At 36.1% G+C, this 21,636-nt stretch overlaps 2 protein-coding genes across 8 annotated transcripts in view; one reads left to right on the forward strand and one right to left on the reverse strand.

Annotated features, from left to right (window-relative positions):
• LOC131152380 (uncharacterized) overlaps positions 1-14,034 on the forward strand; it is a 247,202-nt gene extending 233,168 nt beyond the window's left edge. For all 3 annotated transcript variants that reach the window (XR_009135931.1, XR_009135932.1, XM_058104230.1), the window contains one exon: positions 13,754-14,034. Coding sequence is in view for 1 of the 3 variants with exons in the window: in XM_058104230.1 (XP_057960213.1) it covers positions 13,754-13,796 (43 nt within the window). In the remaining 2 variants the exon portion in view is untranslated. The remainder of the gene's footprint in view (positions 1-13,753) is intronic.
• The window catches only part of LOC131152377 (uncharacterized), a 43,042-nt gene that overhangs the window by 11,590 nt on the left and 9,816 nt on the right, over positions 1-21,636 (reverse strand). Inside the window, exon 2 of one of the 5 annotated variants that reach the window (XM_058104227.1) lies at positions 19,154-19,294. The exons of the other annotated variants lie outside the window; for them this stretch is intronic. Within the exon in view, the coding sequence (XP_057960210.1) occupies positions 19,290-19,294 (5 nt within the window). The 3' untranslated portion in view covers positions 19,154-19,289. Of the gene's footprint in view, positions 1-19,153; positions 19,295-21,636 lie in introns of those variants that run through there. 5 annotated transcript variants of the gene reach the window in all.

Genomic DNA, 21,636 nt, shown 5'->3' on the forward strand with positions numbered 1-21,636 from the left:
TCGATTTGATTTGGAAAATATGGAACTCAATAGTAAAACGTGGAAGTCTTTATGAAGCTTAGAATATGATTATCATAATTTAGGACTAATAATACAGTAAATACATCTATGCCTGTATATGGGTGAGAAGTTGTAAACTGTAATATACAGTGCTTCAAACATATTGGTAAGATAATGTACATTAAACATATTTTTTAGTGAATGAATCAGTTAGTATAGATGAAATTCATAAATGACTCTTGAATAATATTTATTATACAAATAATGCTAATTTGACAGGAAGGCTAAGTAAAAATGTTGTTGTAAAATTTATTTTTTCATATAATTTCAAAAGCACTTGTCATAATCTTTTGTTTCGATAAAAGATAAATAAAATAATTTAATGAGAGAAATTTCACTTCACTCCTAAATCCTCATTTGGAATTTCGAGAAATTTCATTTGCGTCTTCAAATTGTGACAAGTTATTTAAAATTTTGAGATTTCGATAAATTCGAAAGATTCGTGAGATTTGATGGAAATTATGCAAACCCCCTAGACAAAAATTGACGGCCATTTCAATTTGGAGGGTCACAGAAACCGTGGAAATTTGATAATTTTGTGGAAATTTATGACCATGTTATGAAGGTTCCTAGGTTGAAGCCAAGATGACTTAAAAAGGAGGACATGAACCAGGAGGGCTGGTCCACGAAGAGAGGCATAGGAGAGGCGAGATCCAAGGATCAAGCGGCAAGACAAAGGGTAGGCTGAAGTCTAAAATCAAGGGCCCAAAAGAACATTGAGGTTTCAAGTGAAAACAGTAATGGCATTGTAAGTGGTGGGATTGCCCTGTTTGGAAGAAAGAGGAAAGACACAAGACCTTCCATCAAGTCAATAAGTGTTGTTACAAATAGTTCTTTTCTTGTTGCTTTAGGTACAATTCTTCAAGATTTTTTGGGATTATGGTCTAGGTGCTCCATTATTATTGTCATATCATGGTCTTAAAATTTCATGATATTGTTGAAATTTGTTTCAAAAATTTCCGATTTTTGTTAACCCTCGAAATCGAAAATGGCAAATTGATTTCTATTTGCATAATTTTTGGCGAAATCTCAACAAATTCATCTCAAAATTATCGAAAATCTCGAAATTTCAGCGAAACTTGTTGAAATTTACTATACAATGAAATTTCCTCAAAATTCGGAAAAAAGGGATTTAGGAGTGACGTGAAATGCTTCTTAATTTAGTTATTTATTTTTATTGAAACAAAATATCTATACAAATGCTTTTGAAATTTCATGAAAAATAATAAACTTACTACAACTTTTATTTCACCATTTCATGTCTTAAATTATAATTTCGTTGTTATAATAAATAATATTTAAACTGATTGGGAATTTCAGTGTATTAGATGAATAGGTTTGCTTGTACATGATTTACAAATATGTTTGATTACACATACTATATTACAACTTTTCACCTCATTACACAACATTAGATGTATTTAACTTGTAAATATATTAGTCCCTAAAACGTACAATTATTATGTTGTTAACATTTCTAAAGCTTCACAAAGAATTTCATTGCTTACTATTGATTTATGTTATTTCTCAAATCTAAATCGAAATTTATGTCGAAATTTCCATACCTTTTAAGCTTTCAAAATTGAGCCCCAAATTGAAATTTAAGACCTTGGTCTATTATGAGGTCGTCAATACTTAGAGAGTTGTAATGGTGGGTTTGTAGTGTATAGGATGATCATATTTGTCCCATGATTGGTGTTGGTGGTTTGGAAAGTTTGGATTTGATGGTATTCTAACAACATGCTTGAAGTTAGGCATTTTCCAGAATTGAAGGAGAATTTTGCTTTCACTTGGTACTTCGAAAAGAATTTGCATGATGGACTTTCGCTCACTTCAAGCAGTGCAATTCTAAAGGTCTCAAAGGGTTATATGGTTCTTGAGGGGGTAAACGGGTTGAGGTAAACCGGGTTATAACTACTGTGTTGGCTACTAGGTCATACAAATGTGGGTAGTGTAACAGCTATATCGACCTAGTTGAACACTTAACTTTGGTTGTGTTCGAGATGTATGGCGAGCGCCAGGGGTAAGATGGAAATCCATAATAGGAAAAGTTGAATGGGTTGTAAAGTGATGATTATGTTTTGGGTAAATCGAGTAGAGTAGAGAAAATTCTAGTTTTTCTCCATAGAAGAGTAGAGGCATCTCAACTATGTTAACATTCATATAATTTTTGTGGATCGAATGGAGCCCTTGTATTTAATTAGCTTTCATTGATTACTCTAGGAAGCATTGGTTTATTCGAGCAGTGGAATTCTAAAGGTCTCAAAGATTTATATGGTTCATGTGTGGTGAATGGGTTGATAACTATCTGTATTAGCTACTAGGTCGTACCATTGTGGTAGTGCAGCCACTATACCAACATGGTTGACACTATGCTTTGGTTGTGTTCAAGACATATGAGTGAGCAAGGTATGATGGAACTCCATAATAGGAAATTGTTGAATGGGTGTAGAGTTGATGTATTGTGTATTGGGTAAATAGTATAGATAAATTCAAGTTATCCTCCAGAAAGAGCAGGGGCATTCTAGACCATGTTTGTAATTCATATTGATGTTTGTGGGGTCGAAATGGAGTTTGTTACTCATTGATTTCTCTTGGAAGCATTGGGATTATTTGATGAAGGACAAGTAAAGTAGTTTCCAATTTAAGGAGTGGAAGGCTAAGGTCGTGGAACAAAAAAGAAAGTTAGTGAAGTGGCTTAGGTTAGATAATGGGTTGGAGTACAAGTCTGATGTGTTTTTGGAACTTCTCTTGAGGGAATTGTTAGATATTTTATAGTTAGATTCTGAATCACACTAGGGTGGTTGAGAGGATGAACCCTACTTGAGAAAGCTAGGATTATAAGACTACTTATAAGATTGGGTGTATAGACACCCCCAATTTTAACTGGCCTCTCTTTTCTCTGTGTTTTTGGAGAAAAAAGGGGGGGGGGGGGGGGGTGGGGAGACCCTTCATAATAACATGGTAATTTACGTAAGGAGGGGTCAATTTTATATTTCAAAATTTAAGGGTCCTTTTTTTGAATAAAAAATCTTATCGAGTCCTCCTTGAGTCTCTGTTATTTAAAATTGAGTCCCTATCATTTTGAAATTAAGCCCATATTATTGAGTCTCTGTTAATTGAGTCCTTTTTATTAAGTCCTTATGAGTTGAAATTGAGTTCCAGTTGCTTCAAAATTGAATCCCTGTTATTGAGTCCTGTTATCAAATTTGCTTTATTGAGTCCTTAACTCCTTGTTATTTTAAAATTGAGTCCTTTGTTTCCGAAAATTAAGTTCACCCCTTTTTTGCAACCGGGTCCCACAAGGAAATTATTAAAAAAATCAATTGCACATATTTTATATGGGAATACAAATACAAGGGAATAAAATACAAAAGGGAATATGCCAGAATATCCAATTACATTGAATGATTTATTTCTCCAAATTGAAAAATCTTTATTAATTGGGAAATCTGCAGATTAAAGAATGAATTTTTGAAAACCTTAAACCTATAAAGGGAGCACGATCGCCAAAGGAGAGGCACGTCTTTTGGGAGTGGGAATAAAAAAGAATAAAAAAAAAAGAAGAAAAAAAAAGGAAAAGAAAGAGAGAGAAAAAAAGGGTTTGGTGGAGGAAACCCTAAAAAATAGAAAAGAGAAAAGAAAGGGGGCAGAGGGCAGCTCTGAGAATGACACCCTCCTTCCTTCGCCCATCCGTGCACAACCTCCACCCACGCACAACCATGGCCACCATCTTCTCTCTCTCTGCACACAACCACACTACCATTGTGGTCGTCACCTCTGCAGCAAACCTCCATTTTCCACACCACGACTCCACCCAAGCACAGCTATGGCTGCCATCTTCTCTCTCCTTGCCACATCCACACTTCCATCGTGGTTGTCACTTGTGTGGTCAACCTCCACCATCCACACCATGACTCCACCCAAGCACAACCATGTCCGCCCATCTCTGCCACTCACACTAGCCGCCACCATCATCACCACCACCGCCATCATCACCATGATGCCCATCCTGCTCTTGCAATTGCACATGCAATTGCCTGTGCCTTTGCAACTAAGAAAGGTTCACATGCACTTGGAAGAATTTCACCTTCACCTAAAAGCAGTTCCACTCCTAAGAATGGATATGAAGCAAGGCCTCCTGGTTGCCGAAATGGGCATAAAAGGCCTACAGGGCAAACCAAAAGGCATCCTTTTTAGAGTTAAACAAGTTCGGCTTTCATCTACTTTGCAACATTCCCTTCATGGTGGTGATGTCAGTGTACCTACTCCAGCTCCTTCACCTCATTTCCACCATCACTGCTGCCATCACCATCTCCACCTGCATGAATCATCATGTGACCATACCTTTACTCACGGTCATGCCGCCAACACTGCATGTCTAGCAGACGACACCTCTGAGACGCCGTCAACCACGGCACCACCCCCATCAACACTCTCTATCAGACCACCGGCAGTGCCTCCGACAACCCGGGCTTCATCAACATCACCGATCTCAAGGGCAGCAAGGTCGCCATTGGCTCCGGCCCTCTGATTCCTAACTAGTCTCCAACTACGTCAAGTCCATCAAGCAACAACCTTACAACATTTTCGTCATCGAGATCAGCTTTGCAAGTCTTGTCGGAAATCCTCTCAGCGTCGACCACCAGTCGCTAGACTGCAAGTCCGTAGCATCCGCACTATTATTCTGGCGAAGAGGTAAGCCATTTTTCTTTATCTCATGAATTTTAGAAATGTTTTATTTTGAGTGTGCTATTTTATTTTATTTTATTTTCTACTTTGTCAATATGTCTAATATATTTTCGTTGTATTTTTATTTTTTTTATTTGTAATCATTATTAATTAGGTTGTTTTTTTGTTAATTATAATTTATTACACGTGTTATATATTTTTCATTAATTTTGTTATTTTATATTTGTGTACTAATTTTATATATGATTCTTGTGTTGTGTTGTTTTTAATTTTGTGTATATCTTCATCATTGTTTTTCTTTAGTTTATAAAACAAATAATTCATCTTTATGTTTCAATTTTTTGTTTATTTTTCTAAATTCATGTAGTTTTTATCTTTACTTTAGTTTTGTGTGTTATTCATTGTTTGTTTTAAAAATGTTTAGAAGAATTCTACAAATATTTTAAAAAATTCGGGAATGTTTTAAAAAAATATTTTTGATGATTTTCTTGGTTTTTGTGTAGGTGTGTCCCTATGATTATAAAAAGGGCAATGAGGCATTTCACACCTCACCTGTATTAGCTCTGAAGGTGGTTCTTCTAGCAATATTCCCTCTTTTGGGGGTCTTATTAGACATTCCTAAACCACACCCTATTTTGGTTACATTCTATTAATTATGTATATTTGTTCATTTAATTTTTTATTTAAAAATGAGTAAATTAAAAGGTTATTAAAATTCAATTTAGGGATAATTTTTAATTAATTAGGTGCCGTTCATAGAACGCGTGCGCAGGGAGTGCGAATACCTTCCCCTAACATAACCGAACTCTAGATCCCAATCCTGGTATATGCAGACCAATACTATTCTTAATTGAGTAGTAATCAGGTGTTCTAACCGCACCAAGAAAAATAGATTAGTGGCGATTCCAAAACTCCAATTTTTTCCAAAAATCACACATTTTTATTTCCCTCGCTTACCGGGGCACCTTGCTCTCGGGACATCGCAACAGGGTGTTTTTGGGCATGTCCAGTTAGCAAGCTTGTTATATTATTAATGTGTCTCGTTCTGAGAAGCTGAATGGTAAAGTGGCCAAAGCAGTTTGAATTGGTCAACAGGTTGATTACTCTATATTGAGGATCTTGGCTAGCCCATTATAAGCTTACATTCCCAGTAAGCTTCGATCGAAGCTAGATCTTAAACACAAGATGTGCATTTTCATTGGCTATAAATAGGGTTAAAGTTTTCAAGTTGTGGGATCCAGAGGTCAATAAGGTAGTGTTTAGCATAGATGTGGTGTTTGATTAGGCATCTATGCTGAAGAACAAAGAAAATAAACATAGGAAGGTTGATATGGGATTAAGAGTGCACGTGGAGTTTGGTAGGGACACGAGGGATAGGAGTGAAGGTGGATTTGGTAGACAAGAAGACAAGCAAAGGTGCGTTCAATTAAGGCAACCATATGAGTTGCTTCATTATATGAGTATCTTGTTGCTATAGACAGACCTAGCCACATTATCTGAGCATTGCAGAGATATGATTTTAACTTTTAAGGACATTCTCTCTTTTGCCTTTGTCACTAGCAATTGAGTTCTATATTCTTTTTAGGATGGAAAGAAATAGTTGGATGGAAGTTATGATGGAAATGATGGAGTCTTGGCACAAAAATCAGTGACCTATCTGAGCAAAATTATATGGATTTGTTGGAATATTTCAAGGAACCTAGGAAGGAGAACTATGCGTGCATGGTGAAGAAATCATTTATGGTTTTAAGCAATCACCAAGGCATTGGTTCAACTTCTTTGATTCATGTATGATGAGTATTGGATACACTCACAGTGAGTATGATTGTTGTGTTTATGGTTCATTTGTCTTCATGCTGTTATGTTAGATGATATGTTGATTGTTGCAAAAAATATCCATGATGTTAATTGTTTAAATCTTTGTTGAGTAAGGAGTTTGAGATGAAGGATCTTGGGGCTATAAGGAAGATTATAGGAATGGACATATAGAGAGACAGGAAAGATCAAAGTTTTAGATATCTCAAAAGACTTATATAGAGAAGATGTTGGAGAGATTTTAGCATTAGTGATGCTAAGCCAATGTTTACTCCACTAGCAAATCATTTTAGATACAGTGTCACAAAAATTAGAGGAAGATGTGGAGGAGATGTCAATCAATGCTATGGGATGCTAGAAGTATCCCATGGTTTGTACTTGTCCAAATCTTGCACATGTAGTTACTATGGTGAGTTAGACTATGACAAATCTGGGGTAGGAGTGTTGGAGAGCTTTGAAATGGGTCTTTAGGCACTTGAAATGCATTGCACATTTTGGCATTGAGTTTGGTACAATGTAGGGTTCGACTTTAGTTTGAGGGTTCTTTCATGCAAATTATGCAAGAGATTTGGATGATAGAAGGTCCATCATAGGTTATGTCTACACTATGGTGGGGGGACGTAGTTGTTGGAAATTCTTGAAAAAATTAGCTGTCGCATTACTTGCAACATAAGTAGGATATATGGTAGTGAAAAAGGTTGCGAAGGAGGCTATGTGGTTGAACGAATTGGTAACTCAACTTGGCTTGCCATGTAGCAATAGAGTGGCACCTACTTGGCAATGAATTCAATAATGCTAGGAAAAAGCACATTGTCACTAGATATGCGAAAGGTGATTGCTATTGCTGAGATTTTGGTTAAGGCGGCTACACAAGAGAATGCACTTGAATGGTGATAAAAGTTGTTACTAAGGAGAAGTTCTTACATTGCTTGAACTTACTCTATGTTACTAGTTGCTTAATATCTATGGCTTTAGGTGGAGGCATAGGTTTGAAAGCTCCATAGGGGTGAATATTTTGCCAAAGCAGACATTTTTTAGTTATGGCTCACATCAAAAGCAAGGCCCCTTTATTTGTGAAACCTCCCTTTTCCATTTAAATCTAGTGCAAGTTCATCAGGGTTGCCACCCACAGCCCCAACCCCATGCTCATTATATTGTTGTATAAAACCATTTGGGGTTTTCACATGGGGCTATATAGACATGCTTGTAGCGTAGTGTTGAAACTTTTAAAGCATATGAGATAATGGAAATTGTGTAGAGGGTTTGTGGATGTACGCACACTGTTGAACCATGTAAATCATCATGTACTTGTTTTCACCTTTTTTTTTTTTTTTTTTTTTAAGTTTGTTCTATGTGCGTGCATACTTTCATAACAAGTATTGTTGAGTTAATCATACCCAAATGATCCAGTGGGTTGATACTCTCATCAAAAACTCCATTTCAAGTGCTTTGAGTTTTCCAAGCCATGGTTCTGTCATCTCCCCCCTTCGAGTGAAAGGAAAATCAAAGTTCCCCACCTAGTCTATAGCAGTGTCTTCGTTGCTTGTATTTTTCATCAATTTGTTCAAAACCTGTCTTCAATTTGCTTCATTTCTCAGTGAAAACCATTGAAAACCCAAGAATCTAGGACAAGAAACAAGACCTTGGGAAGATTATTGTTGGAGAATAATTAAGAAGAATTGGGTTAAAGGATCGATTTGGGTTTAGTTAGAAGTTTATATGTGTTTAATTTAGTTAGTATAGCATTATGTGTATTTTGGGGGTTTGTTTGTAATATTTATATATTTTAGGAGTATGTTTGTAATGTAATGTAGTTTTAGGGGTATATGTGTAATTTTATGTTTTTAGAGGGTTTATTATAAGTGGTGTGTGGAAAAAACCATGTTATAGGCAGTAGTTGATGAATTTGATTTGAGTTGAACATGCGATTCCCCCTTGTATCTCCTCTTTCCTCTCTTCTTTCTTCTTTATTCCCCTTTCTTCCCTTATCTCATGGCTGCATATCCTTGATGTTGCCCCTGCATGATTTGATATCAGATCCCAACCACAATCTGCATTCTCTCACTTCAACCCACCCATTTTCCCCTGACTCGTCTCCTCTTCTCCTCTCTTTTCATGTTCTTTCTTCTCCATATCTTCTTCTCTGCTCTGTCTGTAATTCTATTTCTTCCCCTGTTCTGTTTTTGAATTTTTTATTCCGTTCTTGCCTGTACCCTCCTCTTCTATCTCTCCCTTATTCTTCTCTTCCTCTTCTCTTCTTCTTTCCAAACTTTCTAATTACTCTCTCTCTCTCTCTCTGATTTCTGAATTCTATTGCTTGTTTAACATCAAATTGTTGTACAAGTTCAGAAGTTTCCAAAAGATCCAAAAAAAGAAAAGCATTCATATTTCTGAACTTTTCGAAAATTCCTGTCCTGCCCCCCTTTTTCGAACATCCATTTCCTCAACAAGTTTCCACAACACCTCCCACACCCACAGAAACAGATACCTGTGAAATTTTACCTGAAAATTCTCATTGCCGTTTAACCAGGAGGGTGGTCCCATGCACTGGCCAAAGATTGGCTAGTTGTTGGCTCTTTGAAAACCCTGACCCCATGTTTTTTCATCACACTACCTTTGCTATTTTAATCCTCATTCCCTGATCTCTCTGTGCCTCAATTTTTTTTGCTGGAAAGTTGCTGCCAGCGGGGCATGCACTAGCAACCCACATGAGAAAATTTGCTGGAATTCCCTATGACTGCCAGAATCACAAGAATTTGGTGTTTTCTCCTGAGATTTTGATTTTCTGCATGATATTTTGATTGCAGACATGATATATTGCAAGCACTGCAATAATTTCGTATTAAAAGGCTAGAAAGTGTCACTCCAGGATTAAAAATAATGTTTGGTTGCTGCAATTTGTGAGTTTTTTAAAGTGTTTTTGTTTCATTTCTATGTGATACTCAAGATTAAAGTTGACTTGAAGATACTTCTTGAAAATTGAGAGTCAAAATTGTGGTTTTATGTAAATAGATTGAGAACTGTGGCCAAATTGTGTTTAGGCATTTTGGTGATATGTAGTTGCAGTTACTATATATAGTTGCAGTGACCATATGTATGAATCCAACAATATGGTGACAAATTATTGGACAAAGGAATGTCATTTATCATACTTTGGGCACAATTTCAAGCTTTTCCACACCTTTCTCAAGTGTGGAGGAAATGCTTGTAAAATCATCATTGATGGAAGACGCCCTATGAATATGGTTTCTACAAACAAGGTCACTCGTATGCAACTTCATTTGGAACCTCACCCAGAGCCTTATGAAATATCTTTGATTGATAACACTACCTTACATGTTTATGAAGATGTTTGGTTACATCCCATTTAAATGGGTTCTTATTTTGATAATGTTTGGTATGATATCATTGGCCATGTGTTCCTTGGTTGTCTTGGGTTGGATGATTTGGGCGTGACTCAAGGACATATATCTTCCACTATAATGCAAAGAAAATCATTTTGAAATCTAGTTCTCAATCAACCAAGATGAAGAATCAGTCACAATTACTCAACTTGAAGACACAACAAGAAAGGAAATACATGTTTTTGAAGATATCCAAAGTCTCTCAAACATTCCTATTGTTTAGTTTGTCATCCCCATGTTCATTGATGCTAATTCTCTATTAAAGTCTATGGTGTTGCCAATGGAGCATGGTTTCTTGTATCACTCAAGCACTGGCTTTCAAAGGTTACAAGTTTGCTTCTTACTTTTGATCCTCCAACATTATAAAATGGAGGCCGAATTTTTTCTAACTAGGGGATATTTGATGTAGGAAAAGAAGGAAGACCTTGGGAAGATCCTTGTTGGAGAATAATTAAGAATTGGGTCAAAGGGTTTGTGTTTATTTAGTAGTTTATTATGAGTTTAGTTAAAAATTGGTACAATATTATGTGTATTTTGAGGGCTTGTTTGTAATATTCGTATATTTTAGGGGTATGTTTGTAAAGTAATGTAGTTTTAGGGGTATATGTGTAATTTCATATGTTTAGAGGTTTTCTCATAAATAGTGTGTGAAAGCCATGTTGCAGACAGTAGTTGATGAATTTGAATTGAGTTGAATGTGTGATTCCCCCTTGTATCTCCTCTCTCCTCTCTTCCTTCTTCACATTTCCTCCCTTCTATCTCTCATGGCTCCAGATCCTTGATGCTGCCCCTGCATATCCTCTTTGTCGGTGGATGGTGAACATGCCTTTCTCTTATAAGAGTAGCAGAGGGCTAACCCTAATGCTCAAATGACAGGTTATTCTTGTTTTGCGATAACTCTTTAAGTATTCTCCCAATTTTCTGTTGAAAGGCTAGGAACTAGTTGTTGTGACCACACCTATGTAGGTAGAATGCCTTGTCCAAGACCAAGAGCTGCTCTCTGGCAGCAATGGCAGATTCTGTTGCCACACAATCTGTCCATGAGCATGCTTGAGCCCTTGCACGCTACCAGCAAGAGAAATGACTTGGGAGGCCCTGAGTTGTCTTTTGTGGACCTCTTTAATACTCAAGTTAGAAGAGGAAGCAAGAATGCATGGAGAAGTTGAGTTGTAACAAGCAGATCTCATTTCTGTTTAAGTGGTGAGTTAGTATAGGCCCTACATGGGAGTTTATTGTGAGCACTTCCTAGGTTGATAGAACATCCGGTGCAACTTGCTTAATCAGTTGTATGAGAGTTTGTTGTGAACACTTTCTAAGTTGCTAGAATGTCCAATGCAACTTGCTTAATTAGTTTTGGAGTTAGTTGCCTTCTGATTCCATCCAGTGCAACTTGCTTAATTAATTGTGGAGTTAGTTGCCTTCTGATTCCCTCATAATGTCCTGTGATTTCTACAAACATCTAGTTATCTCTGTTCCAGGATCTTAGTGAGATTGGTGTGCCTTCTCAGAGGTGAATGGGCTTGGTTCACTAGGCGGGTCATGGCGTCCTAAAGTCAAGGTGGAGGCATGTATCAAGGCAAGTTGGTATTCCAGGCCTGAGCTTCCATCATGGCTGTTTGGATAGGAGGTGATTCCTGAGTCAGTCTACACCAAGCTACACGTAGATCCTTGGGCAGGTTAGGTTAGAGATGGTTCTCTCATAAACCTTTTTTTTGGGCATGTTAAGCGAGAGCTGGGGTATGTGTGTGCTTTCATGGCTGGCTTTAGGTCCCCTAGATAGGTTAGATCAGAGCTATGATTTGCACAAGCCTTCACTGAGTTGCTCTAGGTTTATTTGGTTTGTTGGGGCAGAGATGGTCTTGCCTTGTACATTGCTCCTTGCTGAGCGGCCATATGTCCCTTTCACTGGGTAGGTAGTACCTTTCCCCAACTATTTTTATTCTGAAAACACCATTAGGTCATGTTTTTGGTTATGCCCCCAGAAAAATTGAGAAAGTCGTACTATATCATGCCATGAATTTTGGAAGTTTGTTTCTGTATGTGCATGTATGATTCATTGGCTAATTTTGATGTGATGAAAAATAACCATTTAAATGGTTTTTGAAAATTCAAGCAAACTGTTTTCCAAGACAATAAATATTGTATCATATTGTGAATAAATATACCATAAGAAAAGATTCAATTAATTTTTATGAATTATATTTTTGTTATTTTATTTGGACCTTCATTTTCTGTTGACAACTTGGAAAAGTTGTGTTTTGATTTTTGGATTACAAAGTCATGTTAAATCTTTTATTCATGTTTCCAATCAGTTTATGTTTTCTTACAATGTTTCAATATGACTTGGATTCTCTGACTTAGTTTTATGGTATGGAGAGATGATCTTTGCAATTTGGGAATTCAAATACATAGTATTTCTGTATGCATTCAAGCTTTGTTATGTAGTTTATAATTGGTAGTTCAAGTCATGGAAATGTATTTATGTTAAAAAAAAAAGAAAAGAAAAAATAAAAAATTAGAAGGAGATGATATGCATATATATCTCTATTTATATTTTGAATCAATTTATTCATGCTTAATCTTGCTCTTGCATGTGCAGGCTCTTCATTTGCTTGTATAAGAATCAAGTGGTGGATATTCTTCACACTGTTTGGTGTTGGAGTACTGTTTCTTATGGTAGTTTTTAAGATTTGATATTTGGTTTCCATTTGATATGGCATTTTGGAATTTTTTTTGAAAATCTTACCCTTGCTCTTGTATCATTTTCTTTCCTTCTCAAGATTTAGAAAACATGGATTTTGGAAAAGAAAAGATTCTTTACTACTAAAATTCTGATGAGAAGCTCACATCTTGGGACCTGAATTAAATTTGGCTCAACGCATGAACTTTGGTTTTTAAGAAGTCATTTTTTATAAATTATTTAATCCTGTATAGTGGGACTTAGGGCCCTTTTGATGCTGTAGGCTTGACAAATCAATGTATTCTACTTGATATGGTATACTGATTTCCCTAATTGTCTTGTTTCCAAGGTATCTGCTTCTTTTTCTTTTAAATTGCACATGCTATATTTACTATAGTTAAGCAATGGTTGAGTTATCTTCAAAATTAAATCAAAACTGGGAGTGAAGGGTAATTTCTTGTTGATCAGGGGAATAGATGACTTTCAATTGTGACTTCACTCAAAGCCTATCATATGTGAGCCATGAAATTTGTTCTGCTTGATTGTAAGAGTGATGAGGTTCAGTCAAAGACAAGGAACAAGTCATCTACACTTCAGGAAAAGAAATTAATGAAATGTCAAATAGATGTTAATTGGTCTATGCTTGGGTATTTGTAAACTCTGTTGCTGGTTTATATGATGAAATGCAGGTCAGTGTTTTTGGCAAGCAAATTAGAGGGTTGTAGCTTAGTTTCGAGGAGGTTGGGGGTCATTGTAATTGTGTGCATTATTAGGGGAAGCTTTTTGTAGTTTATATTTAATCCTATGGTCAAGAGGACTGGAGCTTGAATTTCATTAGTCGATTGTTAGATAGTTCTATGCTTTGGTCTTCTTCTTCTTCTTCTTCTCTTTTTATTTTTCATGTCAGCAGTTTGTTGGTACTGTTTAATGATGTAGCTTATACAAGCCTCTAGGTTCCGGTTTCCTATTTTGCATTTATGCTATGGTTTCAAGTGTATGTGGTATGCTAATGTTGGCTTTGTGTCATAGAAATAAATTACTTGAGTATTTGTTTTGATTATCTATCTTCTAATTTTAATTTATTTATTTTTCATGTCAGCAGTTTGTTGGCACCGTTTAATGACGCATCTTATTCAAGCCTCTAAGTTCCGGTTTCCTATTTTGCATTTATGCTATGGTTTCAAGTGTATGTGGTATGCTAATGTTGGCTTTGTGTCATAGAAATAAATTACTTAGTCTTTGTTTTGATTGTCTAATTTAGTGTACCCGATATTGGGCATACAAGTTACATCTTCCTTGCAGCTAAGCTAATGTACAATTTATTGTTTCAACCATAGTAAGGCATTTTGTAATATTCGTAAGTGTTATAAGTTCACCATTTTTTAGGATGTTTTACTATTTTAAAACATGTGTGCCAAAATTTCTATATTTGAGGCATTTAGGTGCTCTAGTTTCCTGTGAACATGGTTATGGTTCTCTTTCATTTATGTTTCTTTGTTTTAATATTTTCATCATGTATGCTTGCTCTGAGTTTAATAGGATGAGGATCCATAGCTACTTGGCTTGTGTGTTTTTGGGTTTTGTTTAAACACTTTAAAAAGGCACTGTTTTTGACTTTTAACTTTTTAAGGTGCTTTTCATAAATGTGCTTTTAGGCTTCCTGTTGGACTTCAGCTTCAGAGGTGTTTTTCTGGTGTCACAAAGGAATTGGTTGGCAGTTCATTTTTTTTCTTCATCTGGGAGGACATCTTTTCCTTGGTTACTGTACCTCTTCTTTTTAAAAACATTTATTTTCTATCTAAAAAATATTTAAGTACTTTTTTTCTTTTTAGTTTGTTCAGCCAGCCAAAAAATCTTAGTGTAATAAGTTTCTATCCAATTAAAACAAGTCAATGGTTAATGCTATAAACAAGCTCTTTAAATTTCGATTTTGACTCAAATTTTGAAGCTCTATAAGTACGGAAATTTCAACGAAAATTTTGATTTCAATTTGAAAAAAATAACGGAAATCAATAGTAAAGCATGGAATTCTTTGTGAAACTTTAGAAATGGTTAAAAAACATAATAATGTAAGTTTAATATATTTCAAGTTAAATACATCTATGTTGTGTATGAGGTGGAAATGTTGTAATATAGTATCTATATCAAACATATTTGTAAGATTATGCATAGTTTACATAGTCAGCTAATACAAATGAAATTCATAAATTATTTAAGTATTATTTATTATAAAAATAATGATAATTTAGACATAAATGGTTAAATTAAATGTAAATGCTGTATTAAGTATGTTTTTTCATATAATTTCAAAAGCATTTGTAATAATATTTTGTTTCGATAAAAATAAATAAAATATATTAAGAGAGAAATTTCACTTCACTCTTAAATCTCTTATTTGAATTCCAAGGAAATTTCATTGTATAGTTAAAATTTTGACAAGTTTCACAGAAATTTTGAGATTTCCATAAATTTTGAGATGATTCGTTGAGATTTCGATGGAAATTATGCAAGAGAGAAATCGACTACCATTTCGATTTTGAGGGTGATGGAAACCGGAAATTTCGACGGAATTCAATTTTGTGGAAATTTAAGACAATGGCTGTAAAAACCAAGCTTCTAGGTGTGAGTGTTGCGAACTACTTGGGCATGTCCTGTGGCTGACAATGGATCTCTCCGTCTTGTGCAAACTCTTTCCCAGCATTCAATTGCCATCTTGGGTGCCAAGCAAGCTTTGGATTTCAGCGATAGATTTGGTCGCTCTGTTCCTTCTCTCTTAATAAAATTTCCCTTTTGTGATTTTAATGGTCAATCTGTGGATCTTTGCTTGAAACATGCTAATGGAGCATCTAGTACCCATCAAAGCTGGGGAAATTTTTCTTGCTCTGAAGTGCAGTATATGTACTTAAATAGCAAATTATTAGTTTTATTATTTTTGTTGGTCTTGTTTTCTGGTCTTGGAAAGAGTGAGCCTTTGATGCGTCAACAATGGCAGAGATAGATTCAGTGCAAAAACTCTAGTTAAAATGATTTTGTATCCTGTGCATTACTAGATGGTATTATCTTCCCTTCGCTCTTTTCTGTGTTCCATATGTCCAATTCTCTCATAATGTGCTTTGTATTTTAGATTATGACTTAGACATTTTTGTCAGCCATGTTGTTGTTGTTTATTTATTTTTATTTGTTGCTTTCTGCCTCAACCATGTTGTTGTCGTTTATTTATTTTTATTTGTTGCTTTCCGCCTCAAAAGATTTCAAGCCACATATGTAAAAACCCATTATTTTTATCGCTAGAAAAAGTTTCTGCAGTATTAATCATCCCTGTTTATCTGAAGTTTCAATAATTCCCATTGCTAAGCCTGAATCTTGTGCTTTTTGTTTCCAGCTGATGTTTGTTGTATGTGTTGGATCTTGTTTTAAATTGGTTTGAAAGGTTTCCATGAAGCTGAAGATTTTGGGTAAGGAATTCTTTAATTTGTTGGATTGGCAGCTTCGCAGGTTTTGACTGGCAAGGGTAGGGATCAAACTCAGAGATGACATTATATGCATTTAAAAATAAAAATTTCTTAGTCACTTGTGATTTTTTTTTTTTATTTAAAGAAAATTCCTATTGAGCAGAGCTTCCAATGGAGTTCCATTTTCCCCTTATGCCATCTTTTTCGATTCATTTATACTCTCTCTTGGTTTTGTTTGTATACACAAAGACTAGATGGTCACCGACTTTTAGACCATAGGACATTAGGATTATGTGAGCTGTTTGTCCCTTTGGTATGGAAATTTCTGTATATTTGTTATTAGGGTTGAAAGTTGATCATGGCGCATCCTGTTTAGAAAATTTTCTTTGGATAATTTTCGCGATGTTAATGAAAAATTTACATGCTGCAGTGGAATATAGATAGGCTGTCTGTTCATGTTAGTGGCATTGTCCAGCAAGTATGCAGTTCAACTGTAGACGGCATGATACTTTGTGAGAAATTATTCTTAATTAATTGATTGCAAAATTCTTTATTTACTTTGACAATCTATTCTAGAAGACTTCTGTAAGATTATTGTCTATGTTTGAGAGTGCAGTAATATATCAACTGGGCATAGCTGGTTGTGTATTGATTTTTCGATTTTTTGGGTCCATTGAGAGGCCCCTACACAATAAAATAGAATAATATGCAGGTCATATGCAAGTGTTATGCTGGATAGGTTTCAATCGTGTTTAAAATATATTATTTTGGTGCATATAATTTGTCTCTTTGACAGTGGAAGTTGTATTTTCAGTGGCTCCAACTTGGTAATTCTTATTATGAGGTTGCATCTTGCAAGTAAGTTGACTGCATGAGTTGGTGTGGTTTATGAAGTTGTGACGAATCCTTTTATTATATTTGATTTTCTGTTTCTAATTTTTTTTTCCTTTTCTGTGAAATAAAAAATGCACGAGAGATTAAGAGGTAATTAAATCAAGAAATAAAGATGGGGGCCTATTAGCTCAAATGGTCAGAGCGTTGTGCGTGAAGTAGCACAAAGGTAGCAGGTTCAAACCCTGCATAGGCTGTTGATTAATTACAAAGTGAGAAGATGTTCATATTTCCCATAAAATGTGCAACAGTGAATGATAAGATGATAACTAAGTCAGACCTACATACGATTTATATTAATCCATTTTGCCAGTCAAGTGAATGGGAAATTTGGATTACCTCAAAAAAAGAAATGTCACACTTTATAGCATAGCTACTCATTACTGGACAACTACTACTCGGAGAAGATGGATCAAACACTATCCAAAGAATGCTTGAACCTTCTTCCCAGCTTTTGGTAAGTTCTTTATATATATATATATGTTGTGATATGGATCGTATAATGAAGATGCATAGCGGAATAAATAACAAGTGAATGTAAATAACTCACACATAACCAGAAGAAGATCAATACAAAAATTTACGTGATTTGACAAAACTTACATCCACGGAAGTAATGACACACAAATTTCATTAAGAAAATCAAAATGTACACAATACATTTTAATAATGATTACTCTCTCTCTCTCAAAATATGTCCAAATGATATATATAGAGTTTCCTTAGAGGTTTCTCCTAGTTTGCCTAACCACCAAACGTTCAAAAATTCAAAATTCAAAAAAATTGCTGCAACTCAAGCGCCTCTCGTTGACGAACACAGAGCCTCGTCGACGAGACCAAGAAGACCCTTTGTCGATGAATACATGACTCTCGTCGACGATGGCAGAAGTTTGAAAATTTTCTGCTCTTGGTAATTATTCGTCAACGAGTTTTAGAGCCTTCGTCATCGAACCTCTGCTGTTCCCTCTTCGACGAGCATAGGCCCTTTGTCGACGAGTCCTGTTGTGCTGTCCCTTCATGTTTTTCCTCATTTCTTCTTTACTTATCAAAACAGAAGTATAAGAGTCACAAATAACAATCTCCACCTTGACAATTATACGCCCCTTAGGAGATCTCAAAAACATGAACAGTTTCACTTTGAATTTAAAAACACTTGGTTGGGTATTTCTCCCTCCTATCACGTGGAGATATGAAGTAAGTTCAAGCAATGCTTGAACTTCTCTGAAGTAACTGATTTGGTTAGTATATCTGCTACATTATCAGATATGTGAACTTTCTCCAACACAAGTTCACCAGAAGCAATCAATTCCCGAACCCTATGGAACCTCACATTAATGTTTTGGTTCTAGCATGGTATACCTGATTCTTCGCCAAGTAAATGACACTCTGACTATCACAATGCAGCACCACACTATCTTACTGTAACCCTAGCTCTCTAACTAAACCAGTAAGCCATAAGGCTTCTTTTGTAATTTCGGCAACTGCCATATATTCCGCCTCAATCGTGGACAATGCAACTAGAGACTGTACCATAGATCTCCAACATACTGGTCCTCCTACAAGGGTAAACACATCCTATTGTAGACCTTCTGTCATCTATATCTCCAGCATAATCTTCATCAATAAACCCCATAACTGAAGGACAACCCCGTTGCTTGCCGAACATGATGCCATATCCCGATATACCCTGCAAGTATCTGAGTATCCATTTTACAGCTTCCTAATATTGCCTTCCTGGATTAGAGAAGAACTTGCTCACCACGCTTACCGCATGTGCCAAATCAGGCCTCGTACATATCATGACATACATTAAACTCCCCACAACACTAGCATAGGGGACCTTTGACATGTCCCGGATTTCCTCATCCGAATTTCGGCAATCTGCAGTAGACAATTTGAAATGATTTACTAGATGTGTACACACCGGTCTTGCATCAGCCATGCTAAACCTCTCAAACACTTTCTGCACATAACCGCCTTGAGATAGCCATAATCTCCTTGCAGTCTTGCCTCGGCGAATCTCCATCCCAAGTATTTTCTTGATTGAATCAAGATCCTTCATGTCAAATTTCTTATGCAACAGGTCCTTTAACTGATTTACCTCAATTAAATCCTTTGCAGCTATCAACATATCATCGACGTACAATAACAAGAAAATAAGAGAACCATCCTCAAGTTTATTCATATAAATGCAACAATCATACTCACATCGTTTGTAGCCAATCTTCATCATGTACGAATCAAATCGTTTATACCATTGCCTTGGAGATTGTTTCAGCCCATAAAGAGATTTCTTCAACCTGCAAATAAAATTTTCTTTTCCTGGTTCAATGAATCCCTTCGGTTGTACCATGTAAATTTGTTCCTCCAAGACATCGTGAAGAAACACCGTCTTCACATCCATTTGTTCCAAATGAAGATTGTAATAAGCTACCAACCCAACACAATTCTGATAGAAGTATGTTGGACCATTGGAGAAAAGATCTCATCATAATCTATCTCCTTCTTTTCTAAGTATCCTTTCGCCACCAACCGTGCCTTGAATTTCTTTCATTTCTTTTCTGAAATTGTCTCCTTTTTCCTATACACCAATTTGCAACCTATTGGTCTCTTCCCATCTAAAAGTTCTACCAATTTCCAAGTTTTATTGTTATGCAGTGATTCCATTTCCTCAATCATTGCTCTCATCTACCTATCTTTCTCCTGACTGTGCACTGCCTCTTGAAAAGAAGTTGGATTGTTGCAACAAGTAAGGAAACATAAGATACTAACTCATCAAAACCATACCTTGATGGAGGCCTGATAGTGTGTCCGGATCTCTGTATAGGAATATCGTTAACTTGTTGGTTTCTCGAGTTAGAGCTCCTTGCAGCCACGGGACCATGATTATTTTCGTTGCCATGAGCTTCCAACTCCACCTGCATAACATATTCATCATTGCCTTTGTGGCTCCTTTTTCTGTTCATCAAACTCTTGAGTACGCTTCACCAAAGCATTCTCATCAAAAATTACATCTCTACTGATCACCACTTTGTTTGCCACTGGGTCCCAAAACTTATACCCCTTCACATCCTTTGGATATCCCAAGAAGATGCAACGACGAGACTTTAGATCAAACTTAGACCTCTCCTTACTAGACACGTGGACATAGGCTGGACACCCGAATACCTTCATTTCGTAGTAGTCTACTGCACTTTTCGTCCAAACCTCTTTCGCCACTTTACCCGCTAGTGATGCCCTTGGTGATCAGTTAACCAGAAAACAAGTCATACTAACTGCCTCGGCCCAGAAGTTCTTTGGTAGCCCTGCATTCAATTTGAAACACCGAGTCCTATCAGTAAAAGTTTGGTTCATCCGTTCTGCCACACCTTTTTGCTGAGGTATCCAATGAACTATAAAATGTCTCTTGATATCCTGCTCCGCACAAAACTCCATAAATCGAGAATCAACGTACTCGATTCCATTATCCGATCTTAAGTATTTGATTCTCCTCCCTGTCAGGTTTTTCACTTCAGCCTTTCAAATCTTAAACTTGGCAAACGTACTAGATTTGTGATGCATGAAGTAAACCCAAATCTTTCGTGAGTAATCATCAATGAAACTCACATAGTACACATATCCACCCTTTGATGCAACTCTAGTTGGGCCCCAAACATCTGAATGTACATAGTTAAGAATTCCTTTCTTCTTGTGAGTAACTAAACTGAATTTTGTCTTGTTTTGTTTTCCAAGAACACAAAATTTGCAGAATTCCAGCTGACATGAGTTTAAACCTTTCAACAATTTTCTCTTGTGTAGTTCTTTCATGCCATGTTTTCCCATATGTCCAAGGCGCATATGCCACAAGACGGTCTCATCTGACTTAGCATCCATGGTTGCAACTCCACCTACAACGATAGTTCCCAGCAACGTGTAAATATTCCCATCCAGTTTCTGCCCTTTCATCACAATTAGATTACCTTTCCATACCGTCAAGACTTCACCTTTGGAATTGTAATTAAAACCATTACAATCCAAAGTGTCAAAAGATATTAAACTTTTTCTCAACTTAGGTATGTCTTATATTACACAATGTTCTTACAACACCATCAAACATTTTTATCTTTACATTTCCTATGCCAATGATCTTGTAAGAAGCATCATTACCCATAAGAACTGTTCCATAATTTACTAACATGTAAGTGCTGAACCACTCCTTATTTGGAGTCATGTGATAAGAACAGGCCAAGTCAAGTATCCAAGAGTCTGCTAAATTTTTTGACTCCTCTAAAACTGATAGAACATGACCATCTGCTGAATCCTCTTCTTGAACAACATTCACAGATTTAGAAATCCCCTCATGCTTTTTAGTATTTCCCTTCTTCTAATCTGGACACTCCAGTTTCACATGCCACTTTTTACTGCATTTATAACACTGAATTTCCTTCTTCTTCTTGGATTGATTTCGAGATTTCCGATTAGACCCAATTTTAAACTTTCCTTTGCATCGCTCATTACTACCCTTTACTACAAGTCCTTTCCCTTCATCACATATTTTCAACTTTTGATGAAAATTTAACAAAGCAATTGTTACCTCTTCCAAATCAAGCGTTTCTTTTCTTCACGTAAGAGTGGTCACAAGATTTTCGTAGGTATGAGTTGA

The sequence above is a fragment of the Malania oleifera genome, chromosome 3, assembly GCF_029873635.1.
Source record: "Malania oleifera isolate guangnan ecotype guangnan chromosome 3, ASM2987363v1, whole genome shotgun sequence".
Classification (NCBI taxonomy): Eukaryota; Viridiplantae; Streptophyta; class Magnoliopsida; order Santalales; family Ximeniaceae; genus Malania; species Malania oleifera.